At 44.9% G+C, this 27,495-nt stretch overlaps 1 protein-coding gene across 1 annotated transcript; it reads right to left on the reverse strand.

Moving 5' to 3' along the window:
* Positions 1-562: 562 nt before the first annotated feature.
* Positions 563-27,185, reverse strand: LOC138674431 (E3 ubiquitin-protein ligase TRIM32-like). The gene is made up of 3 exons (XM_069762299.1): positions 27,144-27,185; positions 26,437-26,976; positions 563-992 (listed from the first exon to the last, which is right to left on the reverse strand). The coding sequence occupies exons 1-3, from the start codon at positions 27,183-27,185 to the stop codon at positions 630-632; spliced, it is 945 nt and encodes a 314-aa protein (XP_069618400.1). The 3' UTR covers positions 563-629.
* Positions 27,186-27,495: the final 310 nt, after the last annotated feature.

The following is a 27,495-nucleotide window of genomic DNA, read 5'->3' on the forward strand; positions in this document are numbered from 1 at the left end:
TCCTGGCCTATACTGACCCTGGCTGTGCATTGGGGCTGGCTGTTAGCACCCTAAAATTATGCAATAGGGCTCCTGTGCCACCTCTGCCAGGCCACAGCAGTCAGAGTACTGGTTGAGTCCGACCGGGGATGTGCGCCAGTCTTTGTCAATTGTGAGGTTAATAATAAAAATAATTAAATGGTTTGTAGAGAATACCACAGCAAGATAATCCTTCACTGAGGAGCTGGGACTCCAAACATTCATCTAACTTGGAATACAGCCAGCAAAGACTGCATGAGCCAGAAACGTATAATTAGCCTTTCCAAAGATGTGATAGGACAAACCAAAATGAGGAAGAGAAAACACCTGCATAGAAGCAACAAAACAAAGCAAAGACAAGAGCATTATCAGCAGTTGGATAGAGACAGCATAGACTGTGGTCCAACAGAGGGAAACCAACCCACAGCCAGAGGTCACTGCTTTGAGTCATGACACTGAACCTGCATTAGAATAACTAGCGCACACTGTAATACCGCACCACTACTGCAGTAGATGAACTGTTTCTTTTTTTTGTTCTTGGGAATTATTTTTCTCTTTTTTTTTATTTTCACCCATTGTTCAAACATTACAATCTCATAATCTACATAATTTTATAACTCTATCCCCTGTTTATATTTGTACATTTTCACACTGTGATTGTAACAATCGGTAACAACCAGAAGACCATTCTTTGCTACTGTGATACCACAGGGACCCTCAAGGTCCTGTGTCACAACCAGTGCAACCAAAGATGAGTCCGGATTAAACATGGTGACATTGTTCTTGCCTTTATCTGCTACAAGAAAATTGCCATTTGCATCCACACAAACTCCAGATGGGTTTAAAAAATTGAAATGGCTGCCATAAGTGGGTCCAATTGTCTTTTTAATTGTACGTTCATTGTCTATAATCTTGAGACAACAACCTGCATGTTGTCCAAATAATTGGCCTTCTGTCACCAGCAAGTCTTCATCCTATGGGAGAAAAAAATATGACAGCATGTTACTATATGGATAACTATTAGGGGGATTCACATGGCTTGAATTTACTGTTCCTGGGCATAGAATGGCTGCGGCTTGCCACCTCTTCATTGGAGAAGGAGGGGTTTATCTTGGAGTTTTGCGGACACTGTTGTCGAGGCCTGTAGATAGACATTGCATGGGGGGAGCACTCGAGTGCCTCATTCGTAGAGTTTGTTGTAAAAACAAACAAACTGTGCATTACGTACCCTTCTGGGTTGCCTTGGTCCTTGTTATATTGCAGCAGCAGTGATGTCACAATGATATTGCTGCAGTGAATCCATGAGCTCAGTGGATCTGCTCATGTACACGTCACAAACTACACAGAGCTGCTGAGCTCGCTGACTGGCTGTAGCAACTTCAATTTGACAGTACTGCAAGTAAGGCTGGTTTCACATTTGCGGTTGTGTCCACGGCGTGTATGCCCCATTTTTCCACATGCATCGTGTATTACTATCTTTAACATTAGGGATGCAGGTGCCTGCGATTGGATGCGTTTTGCTGCGTTTGACAACGCATGCGTTGTTTCGTTGTCTGCGGCTTGGCGCAGTAAATGTTACATGTTGTAATTTCAGAGCCGTGAATTTGCCGCCTAGAAATGTATGCGGTTGTTAGCAGAAGGTATGCGGCGAAAAAACGCATTTCAGTCTATGAGAACACATGCGTTTGTTTGTGTTTGTGAACGCAGGTGTTTTACCACAAGTAAACCTATCTAGACACTGATTTGCCACCTCCCACATACAAACTGATAAAACGAGGGAGTGGGCATTTGCAGTCCACAACTCTGCAGACTGGACGAAGCTGGGAGGAATTTACACTTTGGACAATGTGAGTATCAAAGCCAATGTCTGTATTTTCTTTTTTCTATCTATATGTCCTAATAATTTCTGTCTTCTTTTTCTTGCTGCATGCATCAGAATGTCATCATCTTCTTCTGAGGAGTGTCTTGTGTTGTGAATTCTGTTGTCGAACTCCCTCCTGTGGTCGTGAATGGTTTTTCGGCGAGTTCTGTCCATGGACTCCCTCTGGTGGCTGTGAGTGAAGCTGCTGCTTCTGAGGTTCCTTACACAGGTGACGTGGTTTATCCTTTGGTTGGCTGCTCTATTTAACTCCACTCAGATCGTTACTCCATGCCAGCTGTCAATGTTCCTGCATTGGTTCAGTTCGCTCTTGGATCTTTCTGGTGACCTGTCTTCTCCAGCAGAAGCTAAGTTCCTGATAGTTATTATTTGTTCATTGTTTCCTTGTCCAGCTGGTTATCATGATTTTGTCTTGCTAGCTGGAAGCTCTGGGATGCAGAGTGGCACCTCCGCACCGTGAGTCGGTGCGGAGGTCTTTTTGCACACTCTGCGTGGTCTTTTGTAGTTTTTGTGCTGACCGCAAAGATACCTTTCCTATCCTCTGTCTGTTTAGTAAGTCTGGCCTCCCTTTGCTGAAACCTGTTTCATTTCTGCGTTTGTGACTTTCATCTTTACTCACAGTCAATATATGTGGGGGGCTGCCTTTTCCTTTGGGGAATTTCTCTGAGGCAAGGTAGGTTATATTTTCTATCTCTAGGGCTAGCTAGCTCTTAGGCTGTGAAGAGGCGTCTAGGGAGTGTCAGGAACGCTCCACGGCTATTTCTAGTTGTTGTGATAGGATTAGGGCTTGCGGTCAGCAGAGCTCCCACATCCCAGAGCTTGTCCTGTGCGAGTTTAACTATCAGGTCGTGCCGGGTGCTCCTAACCACCAGGTCCATAACAGTCTTGGGACTGAACAAGGTGGAAATGACAGTGAAGTGAGTACTCACTTCTTCAGATTGGTAAGTATTCTCTGTCACATCTACACGTGACAAATTTTGCTTTTTTCTCTTTTTCAGAACAGTTCTTCAACTGCGGCAGAGGCCGAGCAGAAGCAACATGGACACAGTCATGTGGCAAGGCGGCGTGTAAGTATACCTGACTGATTGTACTCTGTTTATTGTATCCTGACTTTACTATTCTTGACTGTTCATTTCTTTACTTTGCTCTTTCTTTACCTTTTTTTCTTGACTTTGAATATTCATGCCTGTTTTCTGTCTCTGTTTTCTTTCTTTTCCTTATGTTATTGTCTCCAACATTAATGTATTTACATATATTCTAGGTTCCAGAACGGGATGAGGACCTCATTGACAATGACATCCTCATCTCCCTGGTCCATGAGCGAGTGCCGTTGTGGGACACCTGGGTTCCGCAGCACTCGGACAACATGACGATCCGGCGACTATGGAATGAGGTGGCCCAAGCGATGTGGGATGGCAGGGACAATGCCCCAGCTCGGGTCCGCAAGGCATTTCGTAAGTATTGCAATGCGATGTGATGCATCAGTGACCTTGGCCAGATTCAAATAACTGTGTGTGATGAGAGAAACTCCTGAGAGTTTCTCTCATCACACACAGTTGTGTGATCCCGTCCAAAAGTGCATTGTCTAACCATTTTTTTTTTTAAACAGTGCTCAAAGTCAAAACACATTGGCGTTCGATGAAGGATCACTTCAACAAGGACCTTCGTCAAGATAGCCGGGTTCCCAGTGGTTCTGGAGCAGGGATCAGAAAATATAAGCATCACCGCATGCAGGCATTTTTGAGACCGGTCCTTGCTCAGAGGACATAAGTATTTTTGTCTTGCATTGGCTTGTGTTGTATTGCCTAATCTGTATTTTTCAATTCCACAGGAGTTGGCGCTTTTACTATTATAAATGTTTTGTACTAATGTTTTTTTTTGTTCACAGCAGCTGGAGCAGCACTCTTGACCCTGGTTCTGGAGCGGTCCTTCATCCAACAGCCACGGACCCGTCCCAGCCATCCAGCAGCGCAGCAGCAAGTGGGCCTGCAACACAGACTGGAGACCAGCCTCTTTTTTTTGGGCTCTTCCCAGCAGCGGCAGAGGGCCTCGGACAGGTCACTCATGCCCGAGTTTTTGTACTTGAGCTCGATCTTTCATGATGGACTCAATGCGATGGGAGACAGACTGGATAGTGGCTTAAACCATATGAATACACTTATCCAGGATGTCACCAGAAGCCTTGAACAAGTGAAAGCCGACCTCCAGAGGCCAGCACATGATTTTTTTTAACCCTTTATCTACCAATGTCCTTTTTTGGGACACCTAATTTTTTGCTTCTAGCAACTAAGGTTTTATCATTTTTATATTTAGGTCCAATTTTTTGTGTTGTGTTTGTAAAATGAATGTTTTCAAAACAGGAAATCATGTCATTGTAATTTTTAATTGAATATTGGGACGCCCTTTTCTGAAAAATCCATAATTGTAAAAATTTGGCAAATTATGTTTATGATTCTTTAGGACGCAAAATCATTAAAAATCTGTCATTTAAAAAAAAAATTAAATTGCTAATTTGGCAAGTAATGGGTTTATCAAATAGAAAAGCGAATGTCGGAACACCTTACTCCTGATCTCCAGTTTAGTGTCATGCAGGCCTGCAATGCTGCTTACGTGCAGGCTATATAGCAGACTCAGAATTTTCAGCAGCCAGTGGTGGCATTTCCACCTGTGCCAACACTGTCACGCTTGACCTCAATGCCGAGCTCTGCTGCATACCACTCCACGGCCACCACCATTCCAAGCACTGCCGGACACCACTAGAGCGCCACCACCATGCCGAATGCTGTTGGACAGCCCACCGCCACCAGCATGCCAACTGCTGCTCCTGCTTGGACATCCTCCACTGCCACCACCATGCAGCAGCAGCAGCCAGATCAGGACAGGTCAGCCACCATCACCAGGTCCCAGCTGCAGCCGCAGTAGCAGCAGCCAGACCCTGCCATGGCTTTCACCACCACCAGGATGCAGCAGCAGCACCCGGACCCTGGCATGGCCTTCACCACCACCAATATGCAGCAGCAGCAGCAGCCAGACCCTGGCATGGCCTTCACCACCACCAACACCATGCAGCAGCAGCACACGGACAATGACAGGTCGGCCATCAAGAAATGAGCCCACTGAGGCTCCCCAGACCGCAGCACCGATCCTACGAAGGGAAAAAGAAAAAGATGCGGACTATCACTATCCCTCCCCCCTCACCTTCCAATGTGTCTGTGATGTCAGGTTTGTCTCGCCCTAACAGTGTCTCTGCCTTCCCATGCCTCTAGCTCCATCCCTCAACTCCCTGATCCCACTAGTTTAATTGCCTCTTCTCCTGCAACCCTTGCGTCGTCTTCAGCCAGCCAGGCCTCACAGCTACACACCCCCCAGTTCCGTCACTCTACCCCAAGTCGGCGCAGCTAATTTTTTTTAATAAATGTAAATGTTTTTTGCCCCCAATACTGATTAGTTATTTGTGTACACCATGCGCCGAATAAACACACTGTGCCATACACTTTGTTTTTTTGCCACCTCATAGCTCTAGGAGTTAAGTAGAACACTGCAGCTTTGTGTGTTTGGTATGGAGCTATGAGTTGTCAAAAACTATTACTTGTATTTTCTCCATAATCTCTTCAGTCTGCTTGAATTTTGCATTTTCAATCTGTTAAACGAGAGAGTTATGTGACACAAAATACACATGTCTACTTTACATCAGCACAATTTTGGAAACCAAATTTTTTTTTGCTAGGAAGTTATAAGGGGTAAAATTTGACCAGCAATTTCTCAGTTTTACGAAATTTACAAAACCATTTTTTTTAGGGACCACCTCACATTTGAAGTCAGTTTGAGGGGTCTAAATGGCTGAAAATGCCCAAAAGTTACACCATTCTAAAAACTGCACCCCTCAAAATACTCAAAACCACATTCAAGACGTTTATTAACCCTTCAGGTGCTTCACAGCAGCAGAAGCAACATGGTAGGAAAAAATGAACATTTAACTTTTTAGTCACAAAAATGATGTTTTAGCAACAATTTTTTTATTTTCCCAAGGGTAAAAAGAGAAGCTGGATGCCAAAAGTTATTGTACAATTTGCCCTGAGTACGCCAATACCCCATATGGGGGGGGGGGAACCAATGTTTGGGCGCACGATAGGGTTCGGAAGTGAAGGAGCACCATTTGACTTTTTCAATGAAAAATTGGCTCCAATCTTTAGCGGACACCATGTCGCGTTTGGAGAGCCCCTATGTGCCTAAACATTGGAGCTCCCCCACAAGTGACCCCATTTTGGAAACTAGACCCCCAAGGAGCTTATTTAGATGCATAGTGAGCACTTTGAACCCCCAGGTGCTTCACAAATTGATCCATAAAAATGAAAAAGTAATTTTTTTCACAAAAAAATTCTTTTAGCCTCAATTTTTTCATTTTCACTTGGGCAACAGGATAAAATGGATCCTAAAATGTGTTGGGAAATTTCTCTTGAGTACACCGATACCTCATATGTGGTCACAAACTACTGTTTGTGCACATGGCAAGGCTCGCAAGGGAAGGAACGCCATTTGACTTTTGAATGAAAAATTAGCTCCAATCGTTAGCGGACACCATGTCACGTTTGGAGAGCCCCTGCAGGGCTGGACTGGGATTAAAATTAAGCCCTGGCATTTGAAGTTACACAGGCCCACTTGTCACATGGTGACTGTAAAATATCTTTTTACACTTGTAGGCAGGGCCGGTTTTAGGCAAAGTGGGGCCCTAGGCAAAGTTTAAAATGGGGCCCAAAATGCTAACATATTGCACATCACACAAAAGCATTTCCGTTGTATTTACAAGCGCTGAGTTCAGGCCGCTAAATGAGTTTGATCGACAATACTGAAGTTGTTCAACACTTGTTTCCCGGCCTCTTTCCACCGTCTGAGAAAGAATGATGGGACAGAACGATCACTAACAGATCACTAACCGATCCCATACAGTATCATGTTATCAGCAGCACATCTACATACAGTTTACAGCAGCAATGTGCTGCTGAGAACAATGATTTTTGTTCCGGCAAAAACAATCTGAATATGCAGTATTTTACTTGTTTAGTAAAATACACCCCACAGTCCTCCATATAGTATAATACACTCCCTATAGTCCTCCATATATTAAAATACACTGCTCAGTCCTCCACATAGTATAATACACTCCTCATAGTCCTCCATATAGCATAATACACTCCATATACAGTCATGGCCAAAAGTATTAACACCCCTGCAATTCTGTCAGATAATACTCAGTTTCTTCCTGAAAATGATTGCAAACACAAATTCTTTGGTATTATTATCTTCATTTAATTTGTCTTAAATGAAAAAACACAAAAAGAGTTGTCCAAAAGCCAAATTAGATATAATTCCACACCAAATATAAAAAAGGGGGTGGACAAAAGTATTGGCACTGTTTGAAAAATCATGTGATGCTTCCCTAATTTGTGTAATTAACAGCACCTGTAACTTACATGTGGCACCTAACAGGTGTTGGCAATAACTAAATCACACTTGCAGCCAGTTGACACGGATTAAAATTGACTCATCCTCTGTTCTGTGTCCTTGTGTGTATGACATTGAGCATGGAGAAAAGAAAGAAGACCAAAGAACTGTCTGAGGACTTGAGAAACCAAATTGTGAGGAAGCATGAGCAATCTCAAGGCTACAAGTCCATCTCCAAAGACCTAAATGTTCCTGTGTCTACCGTGCGCAGTGTCATCAAGAAGTGTAAAGCCCATGGCACTGTGGGCTAACCTCCCTAGATGTGGACGGAAAAGAAAAATTGACTAGATTTCAGCGCAAGATTGGTGGATGTTGGATAAAGAACCTAGACTAACATCCAAACAAGTTCAAGCTGCCCTGCAGTACGAGGGTACAGCAGTGTCAACCCGTACTATCCGTCGGCGTCTGAATGAAAAGGGACTGTATGGTAGGAGACCCAGGAAAATCCCACTTCTTACCCCGAGACATAAAAAAGCCATGCTGGAGTTTGCCAAAACTTACCTGAAAAAGCCTAAAACGTTTTGGAAGAATGTTCTCTGGTCAGATGAGACAAAAGTAGAGCTTTTTGGGCAAAGGCATCAACATAGACTTTACAGGAGAAAAAAAGAGGCATTCAAAGAAAAGGACACGGTCCCTACAGTCAAACATGGCGGAGGTTCCCTGATGTTTTGGGATTGCTTTGCTGCTTCTGACACTGGACTGCTTGACCGTGTGCATGGCATTATGAAGTCTGAAGACTACCAACAAATTTAGCAGCATAATGTAGGGCCCAGTGTGAGAAAGCTGGGTCTCCCTTAGATGGGTCTTCCAGCAGGACAATGACCCAAAACACACTTCAAAAAGCACTAGAAAATGGTTTGAGAGAAAGCACTGGTGACTTCTAAGTTGGCCAGCAATGAGTCCAGACCTGAATCCCATAGAACACCTGTGGAGAGATCTAAAAATGGCAGTTTGGAGAAGGCACCCTTCAAATATCAGGGACCTGGAGCAGTTTTGTTGTGAATTCCGCTCTTGGGCTCCCTCCGGTGGTTGTAAGTGGCACTTTTGTGGGTTCTGCTCTTGGGCTCCCTCTTGTGGTTTCTGGTGGTATTGCTGCTCCTTGGAGTTAGCTGTCTTCAGCTGCCTCCACTTATCGTCTCTTCTGCTCTGCTATTTAAGTCTGGCTCTATCTTCAGCCAGTGCCACTTGTAAATGGTTCCTGGTTGGATTCACATCTCTTTGGAGTTCCCTGTTATCCTGACCAGTTCAGCTAAGCTAAGTTTTTGCATGCCCTTTTCTGTCCATAGATTGTGGACTTATCCATTCTGTGCTTTCTATGTTTGTCCAGCTTATCAGTGTGAATTATTTCTGTCTTGCTGGAAGCTCTGGGAGGCAGATTTGCCCTCCACACCTTTAGTCAGGTGTGGAGATTTTTTGTAAACTCTCCGTGGATTTTTGTAGTGTTTTATACTGACCGCACAGTATTCCATCCTGTCCTATCTATTTAGTTAGACTGGCCTCCTGTGCTCATCCTGGTTTCATTCTGTGTATGTCTTTTCCCTCTCCACTCACAGTCAGTATTTGTGGGGGGCTAATCTATCCTTTGGGGATTTTCTCTGAGGCAAGATAGCTTTCCTGCTTCTATCTTTAGGGGTAGTTAGCTCTTAGGCTGTGACGAGATGCCTAGGGAGAGTTAGGAGCATTCCACGGCTACTTCTAGTGTTGTGTTGAGCTTAGGGACTGCGGCCAGTACAGTTACCACTTCCTTCAGAGCTCGTTCCATGTTGCTCCTAGACCACCGTATCATAACAGTACAAGTGGCCAAAAATGAATTAAATGCATCTCAAAAGAAGGAAAAGAAAGTTCTGAACCATTTTTTTTCTGTGCTCTAGTTTGTCTTTTTTTTTTTTCTTCTTTTCCTCTTGATATCTGGGTGGTTCACGATATATGCTTTGGCATGGATGTTCAGGGTTTGTTTTCTCGTGTGGATCAACTTGCTGCAAGAGTACAGAGTATCCAGGACTATGTTGTCCAGACTCCGGCTTTAGAGCCCAGAATTCCTACTCCTGATTTGTTTTTTGGGGACAGATCTAAGTTTTTGAACTTTAAAAATAACTGCAAATTGTTTTTTGCTTTGAAACCCCGTTCTTCTGGTGATCCCATTCAGCATGTAAAAATCATCATATCCTTGCTGCGTGGTGACCCTCAAGACCAAGCTTTTTCTCTTGAAACAGGGGATCCGGCATTATTGTATGTAGATGCATTTTTTCAAGCGCTCGGATTATTGTATGACGAACCTAATTCTGTGGATCATGCAGAAAAAACCCTGTTGGCCTTGTGTCAAGGTCAGGAAGCGGCAGAGTTATACTGCCAGAAATTTAGAAAATGGTCTGTGCTCACTAAATGGAATGAAGAGGCTCTGGCTGCTATTTTCAGAAAAGGTCTTTCTGAAACCCTTAAAGATGTTACAGTGGGCTTTCCTACGCCTGCCGGTTTGAGCGAATCTATGTCTCTAGCCATTCAGATTGATCGGCGTCTGCGCGAGCGCAAAGCTGTGCACCATATGGCAGTATCCTCTGAGAATAGTCCTGAACCTATGCAATGTGATAGGATTTTGACTAGAATAGAACGGCAGGAATTCAGACGTCAGAATAGGCTGTGTTTTTACTGTGGTGATTCGGCTCATGTTATCTCTGATTGCCCTAAGCGTACTAAGAGAGTCGCTAGGTCTGTTACCATTAGTACTATACAGCCTAAATTTCTCTTATCTGTTATATGCTCATTGTCGTCCATTTCTGTCATGGCATTTGTGGATTCAGGCGCTGCCCTGAACTTAAAGGACTTAGAATTCGCCAGGCGCTGTGGTTTTTCCTTGCAGCCTTTGCAGAGCCCTATTCCTTTGAGGGGCATTGATGCTACACCCTTGGCCAAGGATAAACCTCAGTACTGGACACAGATGACTATGTACATGGCTCCTGCGCATCAGGAAGATTGCCGTTTTCTGGTGTTGCATAACCTGCATGATGTTGTTGTACTGGGATTTCCATGGTTACAGGAACATAATCCGGTGCTGGATTGGAAAACTATGTCGGTGACTAGTTGGGGTTGTCGAGGAGTACATAGTGACGTTCCTTTGATGTCAATTTCCTCTTCCCCCTCTTCTGAGGTCCCTGAGTTTTTGTCGGATTTCCAGGATGTATTTGATAAGCCCAAGTCCAGTTCCCTTCCTCCGTACAGGGACTGTGATTGTGCTATTAACTTGATTCCTGGTTGTAAGTTCCCTAAGGGCCGACTTTTCAATCTGTCTGTGCCAGAGCATGCTGCCATGCGGAGCTATGTTAAGGAATCTTTGGAGAAGGGGCATATTCGGCCGTCTTCGTCACCATTGGGAGCGGGTTTCTTTTTTGTTGCTAAGAAGGATGGCTCCTTGAGACCCTGTATTGATTATCGTCTTCTTAATAAGATCACGGTCAAATTCCAATACCCCTTGCCTTTGCTTACTGATTTGTTTGCTCAGATTAAGGGGGCTAGTTGGTTTACTAAGATTGACCTCTGAGGGGCATATAATCTTGTTCGTATTAAACAGGGTGATGAATGGAAAACTGCATTTAATACGCCCGAAGGCCATTTTGAATACCTTGTGATGCCATTTGGGCTTTCTAATGCTCCATCTGTGTTCCAGTCTTTCATGCATGATATTTTCCGCAATTATCTTGATAAATTCATGGTCGTATATTTGGATGATATTTTGATTTTTTCCGATGATTGGGAGTCTCATGTGAAGCAGGTCAGGATGGTGTTCCAGATCCTTCGTGATAATGCTTTATTTGTGAAGGGGTGTAAGTGCCTATTCGGAGTTCAGAAGGTCTCTTTTTTGGGTTTTATTTTTTCTCCCTCGTCTATAGAAATGGATCCTGTTAAGGTCCAAGCTATTCATGACTGGATCCAACCCACATCTGTGAAGGGTCTTCAAAAATTTTTGGGTTTTGCTAATTTCTATCGCCGTTTCATTGCCAACTTTTCCAGTGTGGTTAAGCCCCTTACTGATTTGACGAAGAAAAGCGCTGATGTGACGAATTGGTCCTCTGAGGCTGTTGAGGCCTTTCAGGAACTTAAACGCCAATTTACTTCTGCCCCTGTGTTGCGTCAACCAGATGTTTCTCTTCCTTTTCAGGTTGAGGTCGACACTTCTGAGATTGGGGCAGGGGCCGTTTTGTCTCAGAGGGAGTCTGATGGTTCTTTGATGAAACCGTGTGCTTTTTTTTCCAGAAAGTTTTCGCCTGCGGAACGCAATTATGATGTCGGCAATCGGGAGTTGTTGGCTATGAAGTGGGCGTTTGAGGAGTGGCGACATTGGCTTGAGGGAGCTAAACACCGTGTTGTGGTCCTGACCGATCATAAGAATCTGATTTACCTCGAGTCGGCCAAGCGGCTGAATCCTAGACAGGCTCGATGGTCCCTGTTTTTCTCCCGTTTTGATTTTGTGGTCTCGTGTCTTCCGGGATCTAAGAATGTTAAGGCTGATGCTCTCTCTAGGAGTTTTTCGCCTGATTCTCCTGGAGTCCTTGAGCCGGTTGGCATTCTTAAGGAGGGGGTGATTCTTTCTGCTATCTCCCCTGATTTGCGGCGGGTGCTTCAGGAATTTCAGGCTGATAGGCCTGACCGCTGTCCAGTGGGGAAGCTGTTTGTTCCTGATAGATGGACAAGTAAGGTAATTTCTGAGGTTCATTGTTCAGTGTTGGCTGGGCATCCTGGGATTTTTGGTACCAGAGATTTGGTTGCTAGGTCCTTTTGGTGGCCTTCCTTGTCGCGCGATGTGCGTGCTTTTGTGCAGTCCTTTGGGACTTGCGCCCAGGCCAAGCCTTGCTGTTCCCGCGCTAGTGGCTTGCTTTTGCCTTTGCCGGTCCCTGAGAGGCCCTGGACGCATATTTCCATGGATTTTATTTCGGATCTTCCTGTTTCCCAGAAGATGTCTGTTATCTGGGTTGTTTGTGACCGGTTCTCTAAAATGGTCCATCTGGTACCTTTGCCTAAGTTGCCTTCCTCCTCAGATCTGATTCCATTGTTTTTTCAGCATGTGGGGGATTTTCTCTGAGGCAAGATAGCTTTCCTGCTTCTATCTTTAGGGGTAGTTAGCTCTTAGACTGTGACGAGATGCCTAGGGAGAGTTAGGAGCATTCCACGGCTACTTCTAGTGTTGTGTTGAGCTTAGGGACTGCGGTCAGTACAGTTACCACTTCCTTCAGAGCTCGTTCCATGTTGCTCCTAGACCACCGTATCATAACACAGTTTGCCAAAGAAGAATGGTCTAATATTCCAGCAGAGCATTGTAAGAAACTCATTGATGGTTACCGGATGTGGTTGGTCGCAGTTATTTTGGCTAAAGGTTGTGCAACCAAGTATTAGGCGGAGGGTGCCAATACTTTTGTCTGGCCCATTTTTGGAGTTTTGTGTGAAATGATCAATGTTTTGCTTTTTGCTTCATTCTCTTCTGTGTTTTTTCATTTAAGACAAATTAAATGAAGATAATAATACCAAAGAATTTGTGATTGCAATCATTTTCAGGAAGAAACTGAGTATTATCTGACAGAATTGCAGGGGTATGAATACTTTTGGCCATGACTGTAGTATAATGCACCGCCATAGTCATCCATGTAGTACAATTCACTTCCCATAGTATAATGCACCCCATAGTTCTTCATATAGTATAACATATTCCCCATAGTCCTCGATACAGTATAATGCAGCCCACATATAGTATAATGTAGCCACCACGCTACAGAATATAATGCGGCAACCACAGAGTATAATGCAGCCACTCCACAGTATAATGCAGCCACCCCACAGAGTATAATGCAGTCACCCCACAGAGTATAATGTAACTCCATAGAATATAATACAGCCCACCTACCCATAATATAGTATATAACCCAACCTCCCCCATAGAATATAATTTACCCGCACAACAGTATATACCACAGCCACATAGTACATAACATGGCCTCCCCATAGAAGATAATATACTCCCCATAGTATATAGCAAAGCCCGCATAGTATATAGTACAGCCCGCATAGTAGATAACACAGCCAACACAGCAGTATACAGCACAGCCCACACAGTAGTATATACAGCACAGCCCAAACAGTAGTATATACAGCACAGCCCACACAGTAGTATATACAGCACAGCCCACACAGTAGCATATACAGCACAGCCCGCACAGTAGTATATCCAGCACAGCCCGCACAGTGGTATATCCAGCACAGCCCGCACAGTGGTATATCCAGCACAGCCCGCACAGTGGTATATCCAGCACTGCCCGCACAGTGGTATATCCAGCACAGACCGCACAGTGGTATATCCAGCACAGCCCGCACAGTGGTATATCCAGCACAGCCCGCACAGTGGTATATCCAGCACAGCTCGCACAGTGGTATAGCCAGCACAGCCCGCAAAGTGGTATATCCAGCACAGCCCGCACAGTGGTATATACAGCACAGCCCCCACAGTGGTATATCCAGCACAGCCCGCACAGTGGTATATCCAGCACAACCTGCACAGTGGTATAGCCAGCACAGCCCGCACAGTGGTATATCCAGCACAGCCCACATCTCTCCTCCTCAACCCGAGAATGTCCCCACAGTCCAGCAAAAAAAAAAAACAACACTCTCCTCACCTTTCCTCGTGCCCCACGTTGCTTCCTGCTCCTGTCTCAGCGGCTGCAGTCTGCCCGGGACACAGCAGGTGCGCGATGATATGACGTCATCGTGCACCCACAGTGTCAGAGGCAGAGCTGGGAATGATGGGAGAGGGAGCGCTCTCTCCTCCATCATTGCATTCAACTGTAGCGGCATCATAGACGCCGGTATAGTTGAATGCGATGGCAAGGGGGTGAGCCGGCGGCGGCGGGGGGAGGCGGATCGAGCGGCCCACGACTGGCACCAGCTCTTCTGACATTTGCCAGAAGTGCCTGATGGCCAGTTCGGCCCTGAGCCCCTGTGTGCCTAAACATTGAAGAACCCCCACATGTGACCCCATTTTGGAAACTAGACCCCCCAAGGAACTTACCTAGATGCATAGTGAGCACTTTGAACCTCCAAGTGCTTCACAAATTGATCCGTAAAAATGAAAAAGTACTTTTTTTCACAAAAAATTTCTTTTAGCCTCAATTTGTTCATTTCCACGTGGGCAACAGGATAAAATGGATCCTAGAATTTATTGGGCAATTTCTCCTGAGTACACTGATATCTCACATGTGGGGGTAAACCACTCTTTGGGCACACGGCAGGGCTCGGAAGGAAAGGAGCGCCATTTGACTTTTTGATTGAAAAATTAGCTCCAATCGTTAGCGGACACCATGTCGCGTTTGGAGAGCCCCTGTGTGCCTAAACATTGGGGCTCCGCCACATGTGACCCAATTTTGGAAACTAGACCTCCCATGGAACTTATCTAGATATGTGGTGAGCACTTTGAACCCCCAAGTGCTTCACAGAAGTTTACAACACAGAGCCCTGAAAATAAAAAATCATTTTTCTTTCATCAAAAATTATGTTTTAGCAAGCAATTTTTTATTTTCACAAGGGTAACAGGAGAAATTGTACCCCAATAATTGTTGCCCAGTTTGTCCTGAGTATGCCGGTACTCCATATGTGGGAGTAAACCACTGTTTGGGCGCACGTCGGGGCTCGGAAGGGAGGGAGCACCATTTGACTTTTTGAATGCAAGATTGGCTAGAATCAATGGTGGCGCCATGTTGAATTTGGAAACCCCTGATGTGCCCAAACAGTGGAAACCCCTCAATTCTAAATCCAACACTAACCCCAGCACACCCCTAACCCTAATCCCAACTCTAGCCATAACCCTAATCACAACCCAAACCCCAACACACCCGTAACCCTAATCCCAACCCTAATCCCAACCCTAACCACAACCCTAACCCCAAAACACCCCTAACCATAACCATAACCCTAACCACAGCCTAATCTTAACCCTATTTCCAACCCTGGCCCTAATTCCAACCCTAACTCTAATTCCAACCCTAACCCTAAGGCTATGTGCCCACGTTGCGGTTTCGTATGAGATTTTTCCGCACCATTTTTTAAAAATCCGCAGGTAAAAGGCACTGCGTTTTACCTGCGGATTTACCGCGGATTTCCAGTGTTTGTTGTACAGAATCCACACAAACAATTGACATGCTGTGGAAAATACAACACAGCATTTCTGCGCGGTATTTTCCGCACCATGTGCACAGCGGATTTGGTTTTCCATAGGTTTACATGGTACTGTAAACCTGATGGAAAACTGCTACAAATCCGAAGTGGCCAATCCGCTGTGGATCCGCAGCCAAATCCGCACCGTGTGCACATAGCCTAATTCTAACCCTAACCCTAGTTCTAACCCTAATTCTAGCCCTAACCCTAACCCTAGCCCTAGTGGGAAAAAAAATTCTTTATTTTATTATTGTCCCTACCTATGGGGGTGATAAAGGGGGGGTTATTTATTATTTTTTTTATTTTGATAGGTTCTATCACAGTGATCAAAATGTACCTGTAACGAATCTGCCAGCCGGCAGATTCCGCGGGCGCACTGCAAATGCGCCCGCCATTTTGGAAGATGGCGGCACCCATGGAGAAGATGGATGGACACCGGGAGGGACACCGGAGCTCGGTAAGTATGCGGGGGTGGGATTGGACAGCGGGGGGAGATCGGACTGCGGGGGGAGCGGACAGGAGGACGGAGGGGAGCGGAGGACAGCAGATGACAGGATGTAGGATGGAGGGGAGGACATCGGTGGTGGTGGCGGGGGCAGATCGCGGTCTCCAGCCATGGCTGATGCTATTGCAGCATCGGCCATGACTGGATTGTAATATTTCACCAATTTTCATTGGTGAAATATTACTATCGCTCTGATTGAAAGTGAAACATCACTTTTAACAGCCAATCAGAGCGATCATAGCCACGGGGGGCGAAGCTACCCCCCTGGGCTCAAGTACCACTCCCCCTGTCCCTGCAGGTTGGGTGAAATTATAGTTAACCCTTTCACCCGACCTGCAAGAGCGCGATCCGACCATGACGCATATGCTGCATCACAGGTCGGAATGGCACAGGTTTTCATGACGCATACGCTGCGTCAAAGGTCGGGAAGGGGTTTATCTATGTGACGCAGACTGAAGAGACAATAGCGGTAATACAAAGCAGATCTATACTCAACTGGTTATGTGTCATAAATAGTGAGTTCATGATGCACAAATTTCTGCGTCTTGAACTCATTATTTGACACCTGACCTGGTGAGTAGAGAACTGCCTTGTATAACCTCCATTTTCTCTTCAGTCTACGTAATCTATTTCACACAAACTGAAGAAACAATGGAGGTTATACAAGGCATATCTATACTCACCTGAACAGGTGTCAGAAATAATCAATTCATGAGGCTTGGCTTTGTGCATCATGAAGTCATTATTTCTCACACATGAACTCTTGAGTATAGATCTGCTTTGTATTATACCTCCATCGTCTCTTGAGTCTGCGTCCAATAGATACTGCAGAAGAGATTCAGGATGTAATGTCAACTACCTTACCACTAACAACATAAGTGGTTTTTAGAGGAAAGACATAGGAGACTCAGTACAGGTATCAAAACACATTGTTTATTAACAAAAAATATTAGTAACATTTAATACATAACTGGTACAGACCCAAACGCAGCAGCACATTTTACACAATATTAACTTGCCATGCCACACATCCGATGTCAGAAACAAAATAGGCAGCAAATTGGTCCCGCATGTGGGCAACTTCAACAGTTGACTGCAGAGTGTGATGCTGGTAATCTGGCAATGGGTTTGCAACTGGTTCATCCAGTTCAATGTTGGGTCACTCCTAAGCCATTATGTATTTCTGCAGAACCACACAGGCTTTGACAACCTCATCGACTGTCTCCATTTTTAGATTCATGGCTGTCCCAAGAATGCGCCATTTTGATACAAGAATCCCAAAGGTACTCAACTGTTCTTCGGGTCTTGGTCAGTCTGTAGTTATAAATCCTTTTAGTATGGCTTCAGTAGGTTTTCATACATCTGAAAGGCCTCATACCCAACCATAACAAATGGCATTGGTGGGCCTTCAGTGTTGGGGAGAGGTCGTGGCAGGGGAAAATTAAAATTTTTGCCATCCAAACGTCGGCCCATATCCGAGTTCTTGAAAGTCTGGGAGTCATTGCCGCGGCCATAAGCTCCAATGTTCACGGCAATAAAGCGACAGTCCGCATCTGCTATTGCCATTAGCACTACAGAAAAATATTTCTTGTAGTTAAAGTACTGATCTGGCAGGTTTGGTAATCCGTATGTGCTTTCCATCCACCGCTCCCAAACAGTTGGGGAAATTGCACACTCCCCAGAATTTGTCGGCAATTTCCATCCACATGTCCGCGGTGGGTAGGGGGATAAATTCATCCTGGAGAACGTTCCACAAAGCCGCAACTATTCCAGACAAGGTGGAAATTCCAAGCCGGTATTGAAAGTGGAGCGATGATAAGCTCTCTCCGGTAGCCTGGAATCTGAAAGAAAAAAAAAAAACAAAAAAAACAATTCTATTTATGGTAGGGTTTTGATAAACACATAAAGGAAAATGTAAATAATACATGGCAGAACAATTATAATTATGACAGGCATTTGTTTAGAATTATTACGTACCTTAGTGTGACCAGGAGACGTTCCTGTGCAGGAATCTCTCTACGGGGATGTGTGTCCTGTCTCCGTATGGCTCCTTGGACACAACCAAGTAAATCCTGAAAAGTCCCTTGAGACATCCTGGTATATTCCGGGAATTTGTCCGAGTTGGCATTAAGCTCCCATATAGCGTGTGGTAGGATCCACAGCTCTCCCGAAGTTCAATAATGGGGTGTCTCCAAAAACGCCCACGCCATGTTCTCTTTCTTTCTCGATTTCTTTGTTGCTCTCAAGCAAACGCACAGGTAAGAAACAGCTTGATACTTAAATGCCGGTTGAAATAAAAGCTCTCCATGCGAAGTTCCATTATGATACAGGATATAGTAGCAAAAGCTGTTGATTTCAGCAGTACAAGGGTCTATATAAAGATATCCCATAATACACGACCACTGTAGAACCATTGGCGGTGTCTGTTTATCGAGATTTTTCTCCTGTTAAATTATCCACCATGCACACAGAAAATGCAAACGCATGCAAAACTCATGTAAAAGCATGTAAACGTTGCATTTTTTTTAACGCATGCGGTTTATCGTGCGGCATAAACGCTGCGGATTCTACTGCAAGTGTGAAACTAGCCTAACAGAGACTTGGGCAGTAATGGGGACACTGAGATGGACCCTGTAAGGGTAAGTAAAGAAGAGTTTTTGCTCTTTTTTTTTACAACAAATTGTACGTATGAGGTATAGTTTTCTAGAAGAGGACAACCCCTTTAGAGCAGTCTTTAAAAGGAAAACATATAGTCTTTTTACTTTTAAAAGGAACATTATGTTTACTACTTTTATACCTTACCTATTATTTGCTATTTAAAATACTGGTGCCTTTATACATGGCAGATGGGCATTTGGGCCACCTCAAATACTAGGTCCTCCTATAGTAACGTTCCTGTCTATTCCAAACCCTCCCGATAGCTGCTACTTTGTGAAGTAAGGACTATGATATTAACTTTTAATGATTGTATTTCCAATTTTAGAACTTTTCTTTATTATGTCACATTTTGTGAGCAAAATACCAACAGGCATTTTGCTGCCCATCCCAAGTATGAGCTATTCCTTTACAAGTAATTAAACAAAGTTGTTTGCCAAGGTAGAAATGCTACACAAAGCAGATGGTATACAAGACAGGTTGTAACAAGTTTTCACTTTATCAAGTAGGGGCTGGTAAAAACAACAGAAAACTGCAAACCTTTTTAATCTTTCAGTTTGACAACGCCTAAAAGATTCTTTGGTCACACAAGGATAGGTCAATTGCTTTAGTCTGCATGACTAGTAGAATTACCACTTCCCATCACAACTAACCAAATATTGTGCAACAATCTATAATATAACGCTGGGAGCATCACTCTGTCCGAAGCCTTTATAGACTGCGCAGGCGCAAGCGCCGGCGCAGTCTGGGCCTCACAGAGTGACGCTCCCGGGAGATAGCGGTATGCGTTCACACTGAACGCACACCGCGATCTCCAACAGAGAAGCAGGGACCGCCAGGAGGGTGACTATCGGCCATATTCACCTGTCCTGCGTTCCACCGCTGAGCGCCGCCATCTTCCCGGTCTTCGGCCTGTGACCTTCAGTTCAGAGGGCGCGATGACGCGCTTAATGCGCGCCGGCGCCGCCCTCTGACTGAACAGTCACAGCCACAGCCAGGAGACCGGGAAGATGGCGGCGCCCAGCGGTGGAACGGGACAGACAGGTGAATATAGTAAGTGCTGAGGGGCCTGAGCTGGCGGCGATACCGGCACCTGACCCCCACAGCGCGCCGGTGTCCCCGCCTGCTCAGGCCCCCGGATGGGTGCAGCACATGACAGGATGGGGACGCAGGATGGGTGCAGCACATGACAGGATGGGGACGCAGGATGGGGACGCAGGATGGTTGCAGCACATACCAGGATGGGGACGCAGGATGGGGACGCAGGATGGTTGCAGCACATACCAGGATGGGGACGCAGGATGGTTGCAGCACATACCAGGATGGGGACACAGGATGGTTGCAGCACATACCAGGATGGGGACGCAGGATGGGGACGCTGGATGGCTGCAGCACATACCAGGATGGGGACGCAGGATGGTTGCAGCACATACCAGGATGGGGACGCAGGATGGTTGCAGCACATACCAAGATGGGGACGCAGGATGGTTGCAGCACATACCAGGATGGGGAAGCAGGATGGTTGCAGCACATACCAAGATGGGGACGCAGGATGGGGACGCAGGATGGGTGCAGCACATACCAGGATGGGGACGCAGGATGGGTGCAGCACATACCAGGATGGGGACGCAGCACATGACAGGATGGGGACGCAGGATGGGTGCAGCACATGACAGGATGGGGATGCAGGATGGGTGCAGCACATACCAGGATGGGGACGCAGGATGGGTGCAGCACATACCAGGATGGGGACGCAGCACAGGACAGGATGGGGACGCAGGATGGGTGCAGCACATGACAGGATGGGGACGCAGGATGGTTGCAGCACATACCAGGATGGGGACGCAGGATGGTTGCAGCACATACCAGGATGGGGACGCAGGATGGGGACGCAGGATGGTTGCAGCACATACCAGGATGGGGACGCAGGATGGGGACGCTGGATGGGTGCAGCACATACCAGGATGGGGACGCAGGATGGTTGCAGCACATGACAGGATGGGGATGCAGGATGGGTGCAGCACATACCAGGATGGGGACGCAGGATGGGTGCAGCACATACCAGGATGGGGACGCAGCACATGACAGGATGGGGACACAGGATGGGTGCAGCACATGACAGGATGGGGACGCAGGATGGTTGCAGCACATACCAGGATGGGGACGCAGGATGGGTGCAGCACATACCAGGATGGGGACGCAGGATGGGTGCACACATACCAGGATGGGGACGCAGGATGGGTGCAGCACATGACAGCATGGGGACCCAGGATGGGTGCAGCACATGACAGGATGGGGACGCAGGATGGGTGCAGCACATACCAGGATGGGGACGCAGGATGGGTGCAGCACATGACAGGATGGGAATGCAGGATGGGGACGCAGGATGGGTGCAGCACATACCAGGATGGGGACGCAGGATGGGTGCAGCACATGACAGGATGGGGACGCAGGATGGGGACGCAGGATGGGTGCAGCACATGACAGGATGGGGACGCAGGATGGGTGCAGCACATGACAGGATGGGGACGCAGGATGGGTGCAGCACATGACAGGATGGGGGCGCAGGATGGGTGCAGCACATGACAGGATGGGGACGCAGGATGGGTGCAGCACATGACAGGATGGGGACGCAGGATGGGTGCAGCACATGACAGGTTGGGGACGCAGGATGGAGCAGCACATGACAGGATGGGGATGCAGGATGGGTGCAGCACATGACAGGATGGGGACGCAGGATGGGTGCAGCACATGACTGGATGGGGACGCAGGATGGGTGCAGCACATGACAGGATGGGGACGCAGGATGGAGCAGCACATGACAGGATGGGGACGCAGGATGGGTGCAGCACATGACAGGATGGGGACGCAGGATGGGCGCAACACATGACAGGATGGGGACGCATGATGGAGCAGCACATACCAGGATGGAGACCATATACCAATATAAATGCTCGCCACCCGGGCGTAGAACGGGTTCAATAGCTAGTTCAATACATAAATGTATTATTCATCTCATTTAAAGAGAACCTGTCACCTGAATTTGGCGGGACCAGTTTTGGGTCATATGGGCGGAGTTTTCGGGTGTTTGATTCACCCTTTCCTTACCTGCTGGCTGCATGCTGGCCGAAATATTGGATTGAAGTTCATTCTCTGTCCTCCATAGTACACGCCTGTGCAAGGTAAGATTACTTTGCGCAGGTGTGTACTACGGAGGACAGAGAATGAACTTCAATCCAATATTGCAGCCAGCATGCAGCCAGCAGGTAAGGAAAGGGTGAATCAAACACCCAAAAACTCCGCCCATATGACCCAAAACCAGTCCCGCCAAATTCAGGTGACAGGTTCCCTTTAAAGAGAATGTACATGCTTTCCATATTTGAGCTCCCAGTCGCCAGACATTTATAAGCCATGCACCCGTTTAGCCCTAGAATAATCCTAAACCAGCAAAAATTACGTGCTGAAACATTATTATTATTTTTTATTTTCTTTTTCATATTTTTAAATGGAAACTTGTCACGTTGTACATGCAGTCCAATCTGTGGCAAGGATGGCACAGAGAAGCTGAGCAGCATGATGTCTGTCATAATGGTAAACTGAGACATAAAGGTGGAGGAAATATACACACCCTGTTCGCCTCCCTCCACACGGCCAGTACAAACTTTGAAATGATCAGTCAGACCACAGAAAAATCATGCCCCTGTCCCACAGTGAACCACAGGCAACCTAGTTTGAGAGGAGGCTTTGCCCATCTGCTTGGGTTTGTGCATCTGCACCAATGTGTTCAAATCCCTAGAAAGAACAGCAGGGGGTAGATTTTGTGTATGTCTGTTCCTGAGGCATCTATTCACCCAGATAACAAGGGCCATGGTGGCCTCCAACGACCCAGGAGTAGTATACTGCACCAGAGTATCCTGAATCCTAGCTGACAGACCCTGACAAAAATGGCTCCTAAGAGCAGGGTCAGTCCACTGAGTGTCAGTGGCTCATCTCCGAAATTCTGAGCAGTACTCTTCAGCCGGCCGGCCCCCCTGCTTGATCTTACGGAGTCAGGACTCAGCCAGGGAGACGACATCAGGATCCCCATACACCAATGCCATGAAAAACTCATCCACCGACCGCAAAGATGGTGAATCGGTCAGCAGGGAGAATGCCCAGGATTGGGGATCACCATTGAGAAGGAAGACTATAATTCCCACACGCTGTTCCTTACTCCCTGATCACCGAGGGCAAAGCCTGAAATATAACTTTCCGGCTTCCTTGAAGACCAAAAATGTATCTCTCCCTCCTGAGAACCTGTCAGGGAGAGATATTTTGGGTTCCTACTGAGCCTGGACATGAGTCGAGACCAAGAACCCCGATACCTGCTGAAACTGCTGCAGCTCTTAAATCAGCGAGTTATATCACAAAAAATACTTAATAAGTGGCATTTCCCACATGTCTACTTTACATCAGCACAATTTTTGAAACATTTTTTTTTGTTACGAAGTTAGAACGGTTAAAAGTTGACCGGTGATTTCTCATTTTTCCAACAAACTTTACAAAACCATTTTTTGAGACCACATCACGTTTGAAGTGACTTTGAGGGGTCTATATGACAGAAAAAAACCCAAAAGTGACAGCATTCCTAAAACTGCACTCCTCAAGGTATTCAAAACTACATTCAAGAAGCTTATTAACCTTTCAGTTGCTTTACAAAAACTGAAGCAATGTGGAAGGAAAAAATGAACATTTAACTTTTTTCAAACAGAAATTTACTTTAGACCCAAACTTTTTTATTTTGGCTGGAGTCGAGAGTGGACGCCATGTCACGTGTGGGGAGCCTCTGATATGCCTAAAAAGTAGCAACCTCCCATTTTGGAAACCCTACTCCTCAAGGATTTTATCCTAGTGTAAAGTGAGCAATTTAAACCCAAAAGCTATCGGGAGGGTTTGGAATAGACAGGAACGTTACTATAGGAGGACCTAGTATTTGAGGTGGCCCAAATGCCCATCTGCCATGTATAAAGGCACCAGTATTTTAAATAGCAAATAATAGGTAAGGTATAAAAGTAGTAAACATAATGCTCCTTTTAAAAGTAAAAAGACTATTTGTTTTCCTTTTAAAGACTGCTCTAAAGGGGTTGTCCTCTTCTAGAAAACTATACCTCATACGTAAAATTTGTTGTAAAAAAAAAAGCAAAAACTCTTCTTTACTTACCCTTCCAGGGTCCATCTCAGTGTCCCCATTACTGCCCAAGTCTCTGTTAGGCTAGTTTCACACTTGCAGTAGAATCCGCAGCGTTTATGCCGCAACCTGAAACGCGCGATAAACCGCATGCAAACGCAGCATTTTTTAGACACATAAGGTAATGCATGTGTTAAAAAAAACCGCAACATTTACATGCTTTTTCATGAGTTTTGCATGCGTTTGCATTTTCTGTGTGCATGGTGGATAATTTAACAGGAGAAAAATCTCGATAAACAGACACCGTCAATGGTTCTACAGTGGGCGTGTATTATGGGATATCTTTATATAGACCCTTGTACTGCTGAAATCATCAGATTTTGCTACTATATCCTGTGTCATGATGGATCTTCGCATTTAGAGCTTTTATTTCAACCGGAATTTAACGATCAAGTTGTTTCTTGCCTGTGCGTTTGCTTGAGAGCAACAAAGAAATTGAGAAAGAAAGAGAACACGGCGTGGGCGTTTTTGGAGACACCCCATTATTGAACTCCGGGAGAGCCGTGGATCCTACCACACGCTATATGGCGAGCTTAATGCCAACTCGGACAAATTCCCGGAATATACCAGGATGTCTCAAGGGACTTTTCAGGATTTACTTGGTCGTGTCCAAGGAGCCATACGGAGACAGGACACACATCCCCGTAGAGCGATTCCTGCACAGGAACGTCTCCTGGTCACACTAAGGTACGTAATAATTCTAAACAAATGCCTGTCATAATTATAATTGTTCTGCCATGTATTATTTACATTTTCCTTTATGTGTTTATCAAAACCCTACCATAAATAGAATTGTTCTTAATTTTATTTTTCTTTCAGATTCCTGGCCACCGGAGAGAGCTTATCATCGCTCCACTTTCAATACCAGCTGGATGTCCTCATATGAACTCGAGCGTGGGAAAATATTCTGTAAAGTTCCCAGGCTCGAGTTCATATGAGGACATCCAGCAGAGGGCACATCACCGCGACTGAAGGTAACTACAGGTCATTGACCTACATTCCATTTATTCCATGGGGTTTTACAGACAGGAGAATAGCTGCATTAGCAGAGCTTCTGCTTGTAAAATTAGTTAACCCCTTCAGATGGATTTACAGCGTGGGATGAAACTGATCATCGGAAGGTATGGGATATTGTTGTTTTTTTATTTTACCTTTTTTACAGAACGAGGGTCCAGGATAATAAAATATTACAACAACCTGTGTATTTATTTAATTAAAATACTTTAGTAATAATGTGCGTGTGTGTGTTTTTCTAACCATTTCATACAATTGGATTAATAATGGATAGGTGTCATAATTGACGCCTCTCCATTATTAACCTGGCTTAATGTCACCTTACAATAGCAAGGTGACATTAACCCTTCATTACCCCATATCCCACCGCTACACGGGAATGGGAAGAGAGTGGCCAAGTGCCAGAATAGGCGCATCTTCCAGATGTGCCTTTTCTGGGGTGGCTGGGGGCAGATGTTTTTAGCCGGGGGGGGGGGCAATAACCATGGACCCTCTCCAGGCTATTAATATCTGCTCTCAGTCACTGGCTTTACCACTCTGGCGGAAAAAATTGCGCGGGAGCCCACGCCAATTTTTTCCGCGATTTAACCCTTAAACTTAATAGCTAGAGCGCCCAAATTTTGCACATACACACAACTAACATTAGTAGTGTGGAATATGAGATGGTTTACTGTATGTAAACCATGTCTCATTTCATGTCGGATTTGTGAAGGAGATAGGAAAAGCCGGCAATTGAATTACCAGCTTTTAAGCTATCTAGCGCTGCATTAAATATAAATATATATATATATAGATGTCTCCCTGACATATATATGTATATATACCTATGCTATGTGTATATATCTACTCTAATCTAACCTGTCAGTGTGATTTTACTGTACACTGCGCTGAATTACCGACTTTTCAAAGGACACCGTGCGTTAAAATCGGACAGCAATACGGATGTCATACGGATGTTGTGATAAAAAAATCGCATGACACTCGCATGACAATCGCATACATTACATCCGTTTTTTCGGTCCGTAAATCGGACCGTTTTTTTTCTTACAAATGGAAAGGGGCCCTAAGAGTGAAAATTTGCTAGAGTGGAGGTCTGGATGGAGGATTGGGGGAGTTGTTTTTTGTTACTTTTTGTTATAGTTTTAAAAAAATCTTTAATAAAAATTGCTTGAATAAAAATAAGACCATTTTTAAGTAAACAGCACTTTTGCAACATACTGTACTTTGTACAGTGTCATATCTTTTGATCATAATAACTAACGTCCACATTGAGGAGGATACTAGGAAATCTGCAAAATTGTGGCAAGGGTTATATCTACTGTTGATTTATTACTTATGAACTTTCTACTTTTTCTTATTTGTATCTTGAATATGATTATGTACATTTTATCTTATTCTAAAATATAAATTAAAATTGAATTATAAAACATTAATGAAAGGCCATACCTTACTAACCGCAATATGTTCTGGCCTTCGAAGACCATCCACAACATTGGTTTTCATAATAGCATTCATTCTCCAGTCCACCCCAACAATGTGTACTTTACCCCCATCTGTCCAGTCTGTCACGGCAATACTGGTGGAGTTTAGAATTGCCAGTCCATAGGAATGTTTCCAATCTGCTTTAGAGGACTTCAAAAGATGGATCATTTCTCCTTCCTTAGAAAACACTTTAATACCTTTATATCCATTAGACACCAGTAGAAGACCTTCTCCTGTACACACCACATCTCCAAGGCAGTTGATTGTTTCAGAACCATATGTAAATGTTTGCTTGTGATGACCTTCAGGGGAGAAGATCTGAATTTTTTGATTGCCACTGTCTTTTATAACAAGATCATCATCTACAGTTATTGCCACACTGGTTGGCCAGGTAAATTTTCCATCCTCAGATCCATAACTTCCCAGCTCTTTAACTAGACTATTGTAGAAAATTCTTTGTATGCCTGAAAGCTTCCAATCCTTATGAAATTCATGCATGGCTTTCTAGAATAAAATGAATTTGATTGCAATAACCATGAAAAGTGCTCAAACAATTATGACTCATTGTTTACTAACATGCTTTATAAAATTGGTGCTATTAAAATCTAACATATACTATTGCTAAAAAGTATACAAAAATATAAAATGCATGCATGAAAAATATTTAATACCTCTTCTTCATCAAGCTCCTGTAAATAGTAAGAATCTAACATGACTGAAGCTCAGCTTCCGTAGGAGAGCATGAAGAAACACAAGAAAATGCAAACATTAATAGACAAAAATCATGTAACAACATGATGTATCTGAATATGAAGAGCATACACACTATTATTATTTTTTTTTTAGCTGAAGAGCCTGGCATTGCCCGGGCATAGTAACTAACTGTGGTTAGTTATAACAAATTATAATGATTATATTGCACATAAAAACATATATTCATCACTACATATTATTATTATTATTTATTTATATAGCACCATTGATTCCATGGTGCTGTACATGAGAAGGGGTTACATACAAGTT

The sequence above is a fragment of the Ranitomeya imitator genome, chromosome 1, assembly GCF_032444005.1.
Source record: "Ranitomeya imitator isolate aRanImi1 chromosome 1, aRanImi1.pri, whole genome shotgun sequence".
Classification (NCBI taxonomy): Eukaryota; Metazoa; Chordata; class Amphibia; order Anura; family Dendrobatidae; genus Ranitomeya; species Ranitomeya imitator.